At 36.7% G+C, this 14,611-nt stretch overlaps 1 protein-coding gene across 1 annotated transcript; it reads right to left on the reverse strand.

Annotated features, from left to right (window-relative positions):
• Positions 1-2,191: 2,191 nt before the first annotated feature.
• On the reverse strand, positions 2,192-13,470 carry LOC104539104 (methylcrotonoyl-CoA carboxylase beta chain, mitochondrial-like; the record flags this gene model as incomplete). The annotated part of the gene is made up of 6 exons (XM_010182550.1): positions 13,410-13,470; positions 11,121-11,205; positions 10,788-10,889; positions 10,103-10,230; positions 6,931-7,043; positions 2,192-2,326 (listed from the first exon to the last, which is right to left on the reverse strand). Coding segments are annotated over exons 1-6 (615 nt in total), but the record flags the coding sequence as incomplete, so codon positions are not given.
• Between the last annotated feature and the right edge of the window lie 1,141 nt (positions 13,471-14,611).

Consider the following 14,611-nt stretch of genomic DNA (forward strand, 5'->3'; position numbering starts at 1 on the left):
TAACGTTCTGTGGTTCTGTGTGGTTCTGTGGCATGCCAGATGTAGAAAGCGTTTGTAGACAACTCAGGTACTCCTGCAACCAGTGTAGTTATTTGTAACACAACAGCCAAGCTAATAACAACCTGATGTAAAAGTTCATTTCTTTCATCAGGCCAATTTCCTTATCTCAGTAAAAAGACGTATGAATAACCCAATGTTACTCACTCAACTAATATTATTCTGAACTAATATCTTCATTCATATTTATGCCATTTTTCACCAAGAAACTCCTAATATCTACATTACAGTGATAAATTTACAGAAAATTGACTGAGGGAGGATTTGTCTTTAACTATAAAAAAGCTGAAAGAGACTAATACAAGATAAAAAGGAACAGAGACCCACGTAAGGCATTTGAAACAACTACTGCCAAAGAAATTTCAACAAAGAAATTCTAGAATCCTAAATTCTAATGAGCAGTAAATAAAGTAGTGCTAAATGACATAGTTGCTATTAATTACTTCATCTGCTTTTGCTGATTACTTTTTTCTTCTTGTGGACTTGGAAAGTCTCCAAAGAAATAATAAAATACTTAAAGCTAAATGCATTACTATGGTAGACAAAAAGTACCCTTGTACTTAAAGCGGTGGGGGGGGAGTGTGTGTGTGTGTCTGCTGCTTTCGATATGGCGGCTAGATTCTGAATTTAAGATGCTCCAGAACAGTAATCAGCATTTACCAGCCACAGAAGAATATGCCTGCATAAATGATAAGATCTTTTTTTTTTTTAAGCAGCACAAGAATTCAAAATCCATCTGTAAGTTGAACTTTGGAAGAAAAAAAAAAGGTATAAAATTCTAGATCCACTTTTAGCACCAAGATGACACACTGGGGAAAAAACCACCTTAAACTAAAGGAAAAGAATGAAATGCAAAGAAATACTGTGGAAATGAAAGCAGTGCTATAAAAGTAAACACTAAATGGCAACACAGGCCAGTTCTTCAAGCTTTTATGGAAATTAACACAGTCACGCCTCAGGGAACTCGTCAACTTTGTCTTCCCCCAGTTTATGGGACCTGTTACATTTTCCCAGTATCTTAAGAAGTGCAAAGCAGTGACTTCCAGCAGAGTCCCTCTCCTCTGTTACTACCCAAACTGAGTAGAGCAGTGTCCTCAATAACAGTGCTGTTACAAAGTGATTTCTCCATTTAGGCCTGCTCAAGTAGAAAGACTTTTAGGAGGTATTTGATTTGTACTTGGCTTTGCCACAAGAAGCACGCCTAGAAGTTCCCAACAGGCTATAACCAAAACAGAGCACATGTGCTGCCTCAGACCAGTTTGTTCGATGAGACAAATATTTGACTATTTCAAATAAGCAGGTTTATCCAGTCAGACTTCACCGAGACTAGAACAGTTGTACTTAGTGCTGCCCTCCCTACCTGTTAGCTCTAGCACTAACATAACATTTACTACTGGAAATTCCTTTCTTCTCATAAAGCTTGTGTTAAGAAAAATAATCTTTGTAAGAAAAGATTATTGTTTGTATTGGTAAAAATCTGAGTCTATACTAGAACATACACTCATACAGCTGATTAAAAAAAACCCAGCCAACCTCACTCAAGCACTCCTTTCCTGTTGGAGCCAAGCTATTATAAATTTAAAGCTCTTTTATGCTGCAGTATTTTATAGTCACAAATTCCACTATGAGTTCCACAATAAAGCAAGTTTTAATTCACAGGAGTTCTTCAGGTCAGTTTCATTAGGAACAATTTCCTTACTAAGAAAGTAAGGAAATTATGACAAACTCCATCAGAAGTCCATCTCCTTTGTCTCTAAACTGACACAAAATATAGCACATCAGTCCTGCTTCTGAAGTTCTTGGATCTTGACTCAGAGATACAATATACATGCTTGTAATTTTTTTATTATTTCAAGTCAAACCTAGAGACTACAAACTTGAATACAGAAAGGATTTTTATCATTTAAAATATGCGCAGCAACCTAAAAGCAGTACTATAAAAACACCTTAATGAAATCTGATTTATATATACACCTCTAACAGACAGAAAACATTTAATTTAGGATATAAACACTCAGATATACTTAAAAACACAAACTAATGGACAGATTATCTGGAAATATCTCACTAAGAAAGGTCTCAATAGTTTAGGCTGTACAACTGTCAGTAGCATCAATTTTTTGGGCTGTATTACTAGAAACTTCTGTGCTCTTACCAGTGGTGGCCCTCCCAAGAATATGGTTCCCTGTTTGCCAACAATAATGCTTTCATCAGCCATTGCAGGTACGTATGCTCCTCCTGCTGTACAGGATCCCATTACTACTGCTATCTGTTGGGAAAACAAAAATCGCAAGTTAATGAACTGTACAACTCTGAAAAACAGCAAATGCACACACTAGTATTGCATATTGTACTGATTTTAATACAGGTTCTAGTACAGCACTGCAAGATTATTTTTGTCTCACAGCACAAACTTAGCTTTTTTTTGAAAAACAGGGAATCTCTCTACTTCTCAACAGTCTTTTAAACTATAATCTTCAGTATACTCTGCAGGAAAATTCATATATGGAGTACCATGAGTTACGTATGTGAAACACCTGAAGAGGCACATGTTCTATCATGCAATTTGTTTTTACCAATGAACAGTAAAAGGCTGAAACCTAGAGACTGCTTTTAGTATTTATGTGTAAGTCAGAGCTTCAACTGTTTCTTATTGGCCTGATTTCACCGATGTTAGTATCTTTTGAGGAAAACTCCTCACATCTATGAGTATGTAGCTTCAGCTCTTCAATGGATCAACTAATAAACTCTGCCCCTTCAAGGCATGTTGAGTACCTTGCTATAGGCTTTAGCATGAATAATCTCTGGTTCATCCTTGAGATGAACATTTTCTACCAGTATTATTTTGGTGACATTTCTACAGAGCTAACTTGACTCCACACACGATGAATACCGTAGCAGCATATGATCACAAAAATGAGGTTTCTCACAGCTTCTCACTTCTCCTTCGGGGAGTTCCTCCAAAAACTCTTTAAAAACAGCTTGTAAAGCAGAAGAAATGGAATACTCATATGGAAAAGACAGACAACAGGAAAGTAATTGTCTAATCTAACACTTTCTTTCACAACCACAAAAAAAAACAAACCACAAAACAATGCTATTTTGGTTTAACTTTGCTTGGACATATTTCCAAAGCAACATCAAGTACTGTTCTGTGTTAAAGGATAATTTAATGTTTGCTCTTAAAAAAGATGAGCACACAGAAACAAAACTTCTAAATCACATTACCTGTACCTAAAGCAGGAGTAGATGAACTATGCCAACCTGCTATCACCAAATCAAACAGCTTCTTCAGCAAATGGTTTTCAGTATCTTAAACTATATTCAAAGTCACATGATTAACCTGCAGTATTTGTTGTGCATTTAATAAATACCCTGAGGTCACTACAAAGATAACATAATCATCTAGAAACGGGAGAAAGCTTGGTAAGAAGTTAATTAGACTTTCCCAGGACTTGTATTTTTTCCTACTCTTAATTTTACCATGCTCATGTTGAAAAATGTGCCACATTTAAACTTTAACTCAGGTGTTACTTCTTCAGTACACAAACTGGAATATGTATATATTGGAAAAACAAAATCTACCTGTCAAATAGCACAACTTCAAGTTCCCAACTAATGTGCTACATTCTGACTTCATTCTTCGAATTACTGCATAGGAAATTACTGAAAAGTGCTATATTAATCAACAGTTCTGAATGCACATACAGTATTTCACATCCTTTGATCAGCTCTCGATTTTAACCATATAGCATATGCGTGTGAGGGCTTATGAAGCAACTAATGAGAAGCTAATCACAAGTTTCTGATTCACAGCCATACAGGCATCAACACAATTTAAAGCTGCAGTAGGAGTATAATAAATTAGTCACAGGCAAATGTGGAAGGGAAATTAAAAGCATCATAGGCAACTGGAAAAAAAGGGGAAAAAAAGAAAACCCAACACATTAAGGGCAAAGCTGAGAAGGGCTGATGAACCAGATGTTCAGGCAGGCTACAACAAAGAACAGCAGGTAGAGAACTAACACAATCTAAACTCCCATATCAGAAGAAATAACCAGAATGGAAATCAGAGGGAACATAATTTCCTAACACCAATTCCTAATGAAACATCCTCTCAGACAGAGAAGATTATTCTAGCTACCAGTCTGTTAGCACAGAATCAATAGCAGACTTACAAATGAAACAAAGGACAGAAACATCTCTGGAAAAAAGAAAACCTACACCTGTATTACCTCCTTTAAATGAAGGAAGCACTTTAGTAAATTTTTTTTCACACTTTTCTATAAAAATTTCAGAAAATTAAACTTTTCATCAGTGTCAGACCAAACACAAACGTGTTTCATTAAAAAATGTACCTTTCCTACACTTAGTTTTTATTGTATAGGAGTAGAAGGCTACTCTTAATGCAACACTATATGGTAATCAAAATAAAAATAAATTAAACTTTATAAGTAACTTCACAAATATGTTGAGGTTATTTCAAGATATTCTGGAAAACACCAACATGACTTTAGGGCCAGGCATTTCTAGAAAGGTCCTAACATCAGTAATTTCAGCCTTGTAAACTGGGTTTACATATTCATCTTTGATCTAACATCTAAAAATCACTGCTTCCGTACCAGATAATGATTAGAGTCTCTAGCAAAAATAAGGTTTAAAAAAACTTCTCCCAAAAAGATAATTCAGCAAAACAGCCCTGTGACTGTCTCTTTTGACACTTGCTGTTCCACAAAAATGCTGGAACCAATTTTATTCACACATATAAATCAAAAGTACAACCTAGACCTATCAGTGGCTTTGCAGGATGGCTAGCTTGTAACATGTCTTTTTTTCTAAATATTTTTGTTCTAAATAAACAGGACTTTTCCTCTGCAGACCTAGCTAATCTCTACAATTGTTCCATTTTTATTGTTAAGAAAAGAACTGCAGAAGTTAAATTATGTCAGACTTTCAGAAGAGAATTAGTGTACTGCTGCAGTCTTCAGCCTCGGATTTCGCTGGAGGCAATGGATTTCAGGATTCTTTTGTAGAGGAAAAGATGGTTAAATATTTGAAACCTGACTTGCTGCCAAAATGTGCCAAAAATGTATCGAGGTAACAAATGTAGATTCCTCAGAAATCATGCAAAGCCAATGTCTGTCGCGTCAGGAGAAGTCAGATGGAATACTGTATCCTTGACTGGTGCATCTGCTTCACACTGAAAGGAAGTATTAGCTTCTACTTCCTCCTTTTGGACTTTGGAATTCAAACAAGCACAGCTCTTCAGAGAGAATAAACCAACCCAACCATGCCTCTCAATGACAGGTGTTGGTGAGAATGAAGAAAAGGAAGTCTTATTTACATTAATAAAGAGTTCAACAGTCAAATACAACAAAACAGTATGGTGGTGAGATATACATTCCATGACAATACTCAGATGAAACAGCAAGTCAGCCAAACATTTACTCTGCTTGAGGTTCCAGTACCTATTTCTAACCCTAATATTCTAAACCAATTTTTCTTCTCAGGTTGAATATCCAGAAAATTTCCTTCACCTTCTTTCATCCAGCCAATATAAAGTATTAGGCATTGAACTAAGAACTACACCTAGGATCAGGTCCTTGAAATCAAGACAGTTCAGTGAAAATGCCAGCTCACTGCTCAGCAGTCAAAAAAAAAATCAAAGATGCTAGGAACTACTAGCAAAGGAATAGAAAAGAGAATACTGAGTATCATTATGCTATTATATAAATCTATCATTAGTTGACATACTGTGTAGTGGAGTCTGGCTCCTTCATCACAAAAAAGATATAACAAGACCTGGGAAAAGATTTACAGAAGATTAGCTAGGACCATCAAAGGTTCTTCCTACACTTTCTGTAGGACTAACAGCTAAGTAAGCTTGAATTCTTTGGCCTGCAAAGGGGAGTAAGAGGCAGGTATATGAAAAAGCTGCACAACCACATGAAGAGCTTGGGAGTTGCTGACTAGACAGCAACTCTGCAGGAACAATCTGGTTCCCTGCTTTCCTGGAGTGTTCCTTTGTTTGGAGGAGGTTATCTTCAAAGACCATGGACTCCTCTGCCCTCCCAGGCAGTCTCTTGCAGGTCCCTGCTGACAATTCCCTTAACAAGCCCAAGATTACTTTCCTGAAGCCCAGAGTCTTTATCCTGCTACCTGCTGCCTTCACCTTCCCTGGGATGTTAATACTTCATTTTCACTGCAGCCAAGGCTGCCATGAGCAGCCAGTTCTACACTCATTTAATGAGTAATAAATCCAGATATGTACCTCCCCTAGCATGCCACCTGCGTCAAAAAAATGACCCCAACACACTCCTGGATACCCATGACACAAAACCACTTCTAAATTCAGGAACTGTGACTAACAGTAATTCTGTGCATCATTAATACATTAGAAAATAACCTCACTGTTAGGGCAGTTTTATCATACAGCACATCAGTGCATAAAATGAATATACAAATATACACAAACTTGTTAGTAGAAAGTATGTCTCATTTACTAGCCATCAGCAAAGGGGTCCTCACCTTTACGGCACTGATGCAAAATAATCAGCTGTTCCAAGAGATTTCCTAGTGCTTTCTCACGTGGCCCTACATACCATGTTGTCAAGACCTCTTTTCTTCTGCGCCAAGACAGGAGCAGATAGGTCATGTCATTAACACTAGGGCCAAGAAGAAGACGACTTCTTCAAAACTATAATGACTTTCTGTGGACAGTTATTGTGTTTACAGCACCTTCAATCCCCAGATGGGGCCATCAGGTTAGCACAACACAGTGTTGACAAAAACAAAGCATGGATACAAACCTTGAAGCAACTGCAAGCATATAAGCTAATTAGTACATTTCATTCTTATGTAAAAGCAAATTACCTGTGGAATTCCTTGTGAGGACATGACGGCTTGATTATAGAAAATACGGCCAAAATGATCTCGATCTGGAAATACTTCTGCTTGCCGAGGTAAATTTGCTCCTCCTGAATCAACTGAAGTGAACGGAAATAAAGTAACATGTCTTTGAACAGTGTTATATGCTAAAGTTGTTGGTAAAGTATCTGCACATTAAACTATACAGTAATTACTATCACTAACACTGTATGTATTTCCATGAATCTCAGTATTTGAGGATATTCTTGAAAAAGAAAAAAAAAATAGTAACACTCCCCTTTGAAAAACATCCATCCCAATCATTCTAATGGGAAATAAACTCGATGTGCTTTGACGTGCAATTGCACCTCCCTGTACAAATCTCTAAATTCATTTTACTGCAAAATGTTTAAAATAAGAAAACCTTAAACATACAATTTCAAGTCAGTTATTCTATTCCAATTCTGTCACAAATTCCAGAAAAGAGCAAGACTGTTCAAGAGGTACAGCATGTGTAGTTTCATACTCTGACTTTACAGACATACTAAAGACCTTATACTACCTTTAGGAAATTTCATTTATTATGTACCCTTGCCTCATGATGTGCCCTCCAGCTTACCGGTTTCCAACTGCAACTACCTCTCCACTCCCAAATAATGAAAACAGATCATGTCATAAGACTCCAAAGGACAGAAGACTAGAAGGAAATGCACATGGAGGCCAAGCATCTCTGAGAACTCTGGTTCCTAGTGGTTAATTTTACCTAAAAGCAGCAGTCCACATGCACATTCTCGTGCTGCATGACTGCAGCCAGTAATGCCCTACATTCAGCTTCATGGTGAAGCAGGTTTTGATTTTTTCCCCTCACCTTTGCAGAACCGCAAAGCAGCATTGGCTCCAGCAACTAGACAAACTCTAATACGGTCAACATGACAATGTTGTGAAATCTCTGAACAGACAAGAACATGCCCACAGCGGTGACTGACTCGGACAAACGGTACCAGGTGTCTACATCTGAAAACTAATACCTAGGGGACTACCACTGAGGGAAAAGGCAGTTAAAATGGCATGAAAATTACATGGCCAGCCAAGTGCTGACTGACAGCAAAGCACTTTCTCTTGATCACACAACTGAAATGAACCGAGACAAGCCCAGGTACAGAAATTACAAAGGTAAATGTCCTGGTTTACTGGGACAGAATTTTAGAGTCAGTTTCCTGTTGACAAAAACTGTGATTTTTTAAGGACTACAACACTCCTATTTCATGTGAATAAAGTGATAAGATTTTGTTATAGGTTTCAGCTAATGTTGGTATGTGATACTCAAGATCTTCAGCAGTCTTGAGATAAAGAGGTGCAGGGGCTGGGGGAATCAGAAACTCAGGGGAGTTGATCCCAGGCTGATCAGTTAATATTATCCCATACCAGAAACATCACAGTCACTGTAAACTGGGGAGTGTGCTGGGGATGGCCCTTCTTCTCCCTCCTCTTCCCTCTTCCATGGTTGACACCTTTAGAGGGACTTGTTTACTGTCCTACCTCTGAGGCCTACTCCCCACAATATTGGCTGAGGATAACTCTGTGTACTTTATATTAATATTGTTATATTAGTTTTTATTATTCTTATTAAATAGATTTCTGTTTCAACCCACAAATCTCCCTTCCTTCTCCTGGCCCCCCTCCCCAGGTGGGGAGGAAGCATCAGGTGATGGAGCAACTGTATAAACCATGACAGTAAAATAATTCAGCAGGTTTGAGTGATGAGCACTACATATACAGGGACTATACATCTCAAAGGTGGAATAAAAAAATTAAACTTTTGAAACTAAGTTTCAAATGGGTATCTATGTCCCACAGTTCCTCATTCCACAAAATCTTAAAACAGCAGAATCACATTTAACTGCTCGTTGATAACTCACTAAAAAAAAAGTAAGAGTTGCCTGACCAGATAGAATTTGCTGGTAATCCAGAATAAAAAAATTATGCAGTTGTTTTGCAAACAGCAAACCTCTTCCTCCTGATTTTTATGATAAAATTTACCCCTTTCCTCTACTGCAGTATGACACTTCCACAACGTCCCCACCCACACTGTCTCATATCCATCCTGTCAATACTTTGAAGTTCACACTTCTAATCCTTCTCTCAGTATTCTTTGCATGTTTGGCCTGCAAGCAATAAATTACAAATGTTTATGCTGGCCAGGATCTACATTTATTTTGACTATTTAACCAGTATATTTAACCACTCTGACTGGCAAATCAGTTAATGCCTCTCACCTGCTATGTAAGCTGCTAAGTAGAACAGCCAAGGACTAATCCACCCTATTTTTTAAATGGAGACAGCAGAAGGGTCTTTCTCCTCTGATGCCAACTTACACAAAATCCACAGGAATACACACTCTCTTAAATGTGTCAAATTTGGCTGAAATTGGCTAATGAATTAAAAAATTATTAGATTGGGAATTGAGACTGAAAGCAAAAAATATTTATATTTGTACAAAACCAGGCTAAGAAAATACTACCTCTAATATACTAAAGACATTTGGCACTCTGATCTTAATATTTAATAAAAGTACACATAAGTAAAACTTATGTTAGGGTTTGGCTAAATGCTGATTTAATAAACTTATCTTAAACGGCAAAATAATATACAGTGAAATTTCTGCTTCAGTAAAATTCATCCCAAATTGTAAAAATCTATTGATCCAAACTATTACTGGCATTTGTAGCACTCAGGCTTTTTTATTTCTTTGGTGTGTTCTCTCATATAGCCACATGCTCCATCAAAAGGCAAAATAAATTTGTTTAACCTGTTATCTGAATTAAGACTGGATGAGTTTTAATAGGATGGATTGCTCAAGCATGACAGAAGGGAAATGAGTTAGAAAGTAGTGATATAGTGGCACAGTTATACCTGTATCTTATGAACCCAGCCCTGCAGAAGTGCAGAAAATAGTGCTGAGAAGCTATGGTAACCTCTGTTTAAGATCTGTCACCAACCTGCAGAGGTACCACAGTACTGATGAAACTGCATTTCAATATGTGAATCTAAAAATACACACCAAATTAAGTCAAATCCAGGGACCCATCAGTCTCAACATTTATTTAAATAAATAGTGTCTAGAGATCGTGAGCTGTCCTTAACAAAAGACATCTGCTATTTCTGCAATGGGACTTACCTAAATACAGGCATGGCAGATGATTCTGCATTGCAATTTCTTGAGCACGTAAATGTTTCTTAACAGTGACAGGATAATAGGTACCACCTTTAACAGTTGCATCATTAGCAACAACCAAGCATTCCACCCTAAAAATAAAACAAGTTTATAAGAGAAAAATGTATCTCTAATGAATAGGTATGTTTGTTGGTTAAGAACTGCAACATGCTAAGGACTCTCGAAGCCCTGATGCTCAAGAGTCCTCCTCACCTGCATTCCTTCAAATGCACATTTTAACAGCAGTCTGTTTCACAGTCCTTTAACTCCCTAAAATAATGCTGTATAGCATCATGTTTAATTTCAACAGTAGTCTTGGAGGTACTTTTAGTAAGCAAAATTCTCAGTCTAGAATACTACCCTGTATTTTGAAAATTGCCACACTGATGCTCTAATCCATTTTCTTCATCGAACACCAGAAACTGTGTGTGTGCTCTGTTTTAATATGGGATGCACTAACTAAAAAAATAAGTAATTACAAAATAACTTCCTTTTAGCTGAGACTGAACTAAGATATCAACTTTGCTGATTTTTTGGGTGTCAGAAATGAAAATCTGAAGATGCTAATAGCTTAATACTGGAAACTAAACAAAATTATACCTTCCTCCCTTTCATATCACCAGTAATGTAGATCACTGGTATCTCTCACCCAGATACTCGTCCAATGCCTGTGATTATGCCTCCTGCCGGTACCTCTTCATTACCATACAACTGGAAACCTGCAAACTGGGAGAACTCCAAGAATGGAGACCTGAATAATGACAAATAGAATGTTATTTTAAAAAGGAATCAGCCATATTTGTAACTGAATCTCACCTAAAAAGGCTAATTTTTTCAAAAGAGGTATTTCAAAGAACACTTCTGTAAAATTTCAGCTGTGTTATTTGCCAATGTTTAAGGAAACTAAAGAGCAAACCAGCCCATTACAGTACTTACCCACAGAAGAGAATCCGAATAGTTTTTAGAAGAAGGAAGTACCTACCCAGGATCAATAAGCCTGTCAATTCTCTCTCTGGGTAACAGCTTTCCTCTCAATGTGTGAAGCTTACGAGCTTTTTCTCCACCTCCTGAGACATAACAGTAAATTGTTAGATTTACTATGGACACAGATAGACAGACCACCACTTTTATTAAAAGTCAGTATGGAAACACTGATGAGTTCTCAGGTTTTGAAGTATGGACCTTAATAATGAATTTAATAAGTAATGGTTTTCACTTCAAACAGATTTAAGGTATTGACAAAAAATGCTTGCTTTTCAGAAACTACTCCATTTTCCTTCTCATTTTTTAGTTAGTCTTGAGGTAAAGACTAACTATACTAAAATACTATTCCCCAAAATTGGTTCAAAATAGCTATGCTGACTCCAATCTTGAGAGATCCAGCACAATCCAGATTCATTTCCTTAGATCACTCTAAAACTGTAAGCAGAGTTCAGACACACAGCATTTAATATCAAGTTTGTCTTTGCTTCATTTCAATCCTTTACTCGAGGTCATCCTAAATCATATCTTCTGCTCTCTAGAGCTTTGTGTCATTCAATACATAAGATTTGTTGACACACCTCAGCCTCTTTGTAATAGCTTATACAAACATTGTCTACGTAGACAGATCACTGATCCACCTCATCACTCTAAAATTGTCTCCCCCATCCAAAATAAAGAAGGTGCTGTTTTGTTAACCATTCTCCTGAGACTTCAAGATTTGTTAGCTAAGGATCACTGAAGTAGAGCTTTTAAGCCTACCTTTCAAGCCCTTTCTTTTATGTCCTTTCTTGATTGCTATGCACATAATTTCCTACCTGTTAGGAATGCCAGAAAGCCTAGAATTTATTTCTGATTCAGCCTGTTCATGAGGTCTCCATATCCAGCCTAAATCTAAATCCTGTAAAGTCTTTCTATACAGGTTTCTTAAGATACAACCTCTTGCATCCACCCACAGAGCTAATACTCTCATCCAAGTTCTCAACATCCCACATCATGTTAACTACAACATCCTGGTATTGCTCCCTGAGACGGAGCAAAGATGACGGTCATACTCTTGACCTGTTATCATGTAATGGGCAAGAACAGGAAAACATGCAGCTGTGAAGAAGACCATGATCACTAGCTCATGAGCCACATAGGGAATTGCTGAACAGTCTCTATACCCATGAAAGACAGAGGTAGTCCATGGGTTTCAGTGTCTCCTCAGGAAATCCTGCAGCTTTGTTTCACAGCAAACAAGAAAAACCACTAAAAACAGAGTCTTAACTGCGCTCCATTCCAAAGCTGTAAAAGAAACTGTGATATGTAAGAAGACAAACAGTATCACAATGGATACAAGAAGGGGAGAATTAAAGCTCCATACTCAATCTCTGGCAGTACAGTTAAGCATTTATAAACCATTTTCATTTCATTGTCCCCATTAATACTAGTCAATTGTAATTAATTCAGGTAGTCTTACAAGCTGAGAAGATGAAACACAGATTTCAATCTTTTAAACTATTACAGACTTGCTACTACAGACCAGCACAAGAAAACCCTTCAGAATATTTGAAAATCCTCTCTGCATGTGAAGAGACTAATATGCAACTCCAACAGAAGCATATTTGCCAAACCAATTTGTTACAAAAGCAGGCAGCAGTGGATGCAGCAAGGAAGCAGAGGAAGTGGAAAGTGTATCAGTAAAAGCCTTTTATTAATAATCCTATCTATTTTTTAAAAATCTGCCATCAGAAACATACACTCAATTGATTACTGAGGTCTTAACTCATTAAAAATTAACCGACTCTAAATATCTAGTTTTCACTATCTACTTGCTCGCTTTCTGTCTCTCTGGCAAAGAAATTAGTCTTATGTTTGACTAATACAGCCTTACTTCCATTTACATCCACTTCCAGTAATTTATGGATTTACTTGTACTACGATATTGCTCTAATACTAACTGGCAAACAAAAAATGTGTTAACACACTAGATATTATGGTAAACAAAGAAATGATAATGGTATGGAGACTGTTCTTCACTAAGAAGTAACTTTAAAAAAACCTCGAAATTTTGAACCAAGTTAGCTTGGACATAAGCCTCTTACAATTGTCAACTGACAGAAAACAGTAAATCTAGATTTAAACAGATGAGCTAAAATTTCAGTATAACTACTACAATCCAGCAAATACAACGTATCTGAATGAACTGACCAATGAATGCACCTCTACAGTGGGAAAATCCAAAGAACAAAACTGGGTTTTGGATCAAATTAGACAAGTGTTCTAAAATCTAGACTATCATACTTACCTAATCTGATTTTTTCTGCTAGCGCTTGGAGTTCGGTTACCAGTGCTTTCATTCGTTCATAGTTTTCCTAAGTGAGGAACAAAACAGAGTTTTAAGTTTAACCAAATGTCACAGTACTATTTTTTAATTAACAAATATAGAAAGTACAAGATTTATTTATCTTCTGATTTCATTTTACCTCATTAAATAATGGCTTTGTATTGTCTTTAAAGCAAAAACATTTTAACCTATGTATTTGCTTTCCTCAAGCATCCCAAAGTATTTAATAAACATGCTCCACAAAAATTCCAAGTGCCTTAGGACTGTTCCAAATTTAATAAACGAAACTAGAATTAGTCACTACAGAGTTAAAATGCTATTTTTCAGGTTGTGTTAATTTTTTGTTATAAGTCTGTTTGCCTTTTTAATCTAATTTTGTAAAAAACATCACAACGATTCAATTAAGTGCTGCTATGTCTCTTGTATGAAAGATGAATGACCTAGATCAAACAGAATTTGGTAAACACTTTTCACATTCCTGTTGTTTAGGTTGAACATAAAGATAAAACATATCTTTTAAAAACCAGTAAGACTGGTCTTCTTGCCAGTATGCCTCTTAAAAGAAACCAAAGGCTCTTAGTTTTGAATACGAGTGATCGAGTACTGAGCTCACCATTTCTATCAGAATTATCCAAAACTCCGTGTGCTCATTACAGCACTTTTTTACCTCTTCTTTGGAATTAACAGGCATTAGTCATGTCTAATTTGTTGAGGTTTCCTTTTTCAGCCTTATTAAGAGACATGTTACCTCTCTGAACAGTATAACTGCAATAAAGAGACATAATAACTGCTGCATTAAAAAAAAAAAGATAATGATAGTGTCTTGTCCAATTCTCCCTTAGAAGAGATTAAGAGTCTACTTTGACAGAAAAAAACCAATCTAGTCACTCTTTGTATTTGGACTTGAACACAGAATTGAGGTTTCCTCTACATGCAACAAGTGTTGCAGTTTAGTTTGTTCAGCTCTTGTCTTAGCCACTAAAAGGCACCATGATGCAAAGCAGGAAGAAAATAAAAAGATGTACACAAGCAGCTAACATCCAAACTGTTTTAGCTGCCATACCAGGACTTTCAAAGAAACACATTTTTCCCCCTTTGTAATTGCTACAAATAGATTTAAGGTACTCTATTGAAAGGTAAAAACAAAAACAGGTCAGCAGTTT

The sequence above is a fragment of the Mesitornis unicolor genome, unplaced genomic scaffold (genome assembly GCF_000695765.1).
Source record: "Mesitornis unicolor isolate BGI_N332 unplaced genomic scaffold, ASM69576v1 scaffold38014, whole genome shotgun sequence".
NCBI lineage: Eukaryota > Metazoa > Chordata > Aves > Mesitornithiformes > Mesitornithidae > Mesitornis > Mesitornis unicolor.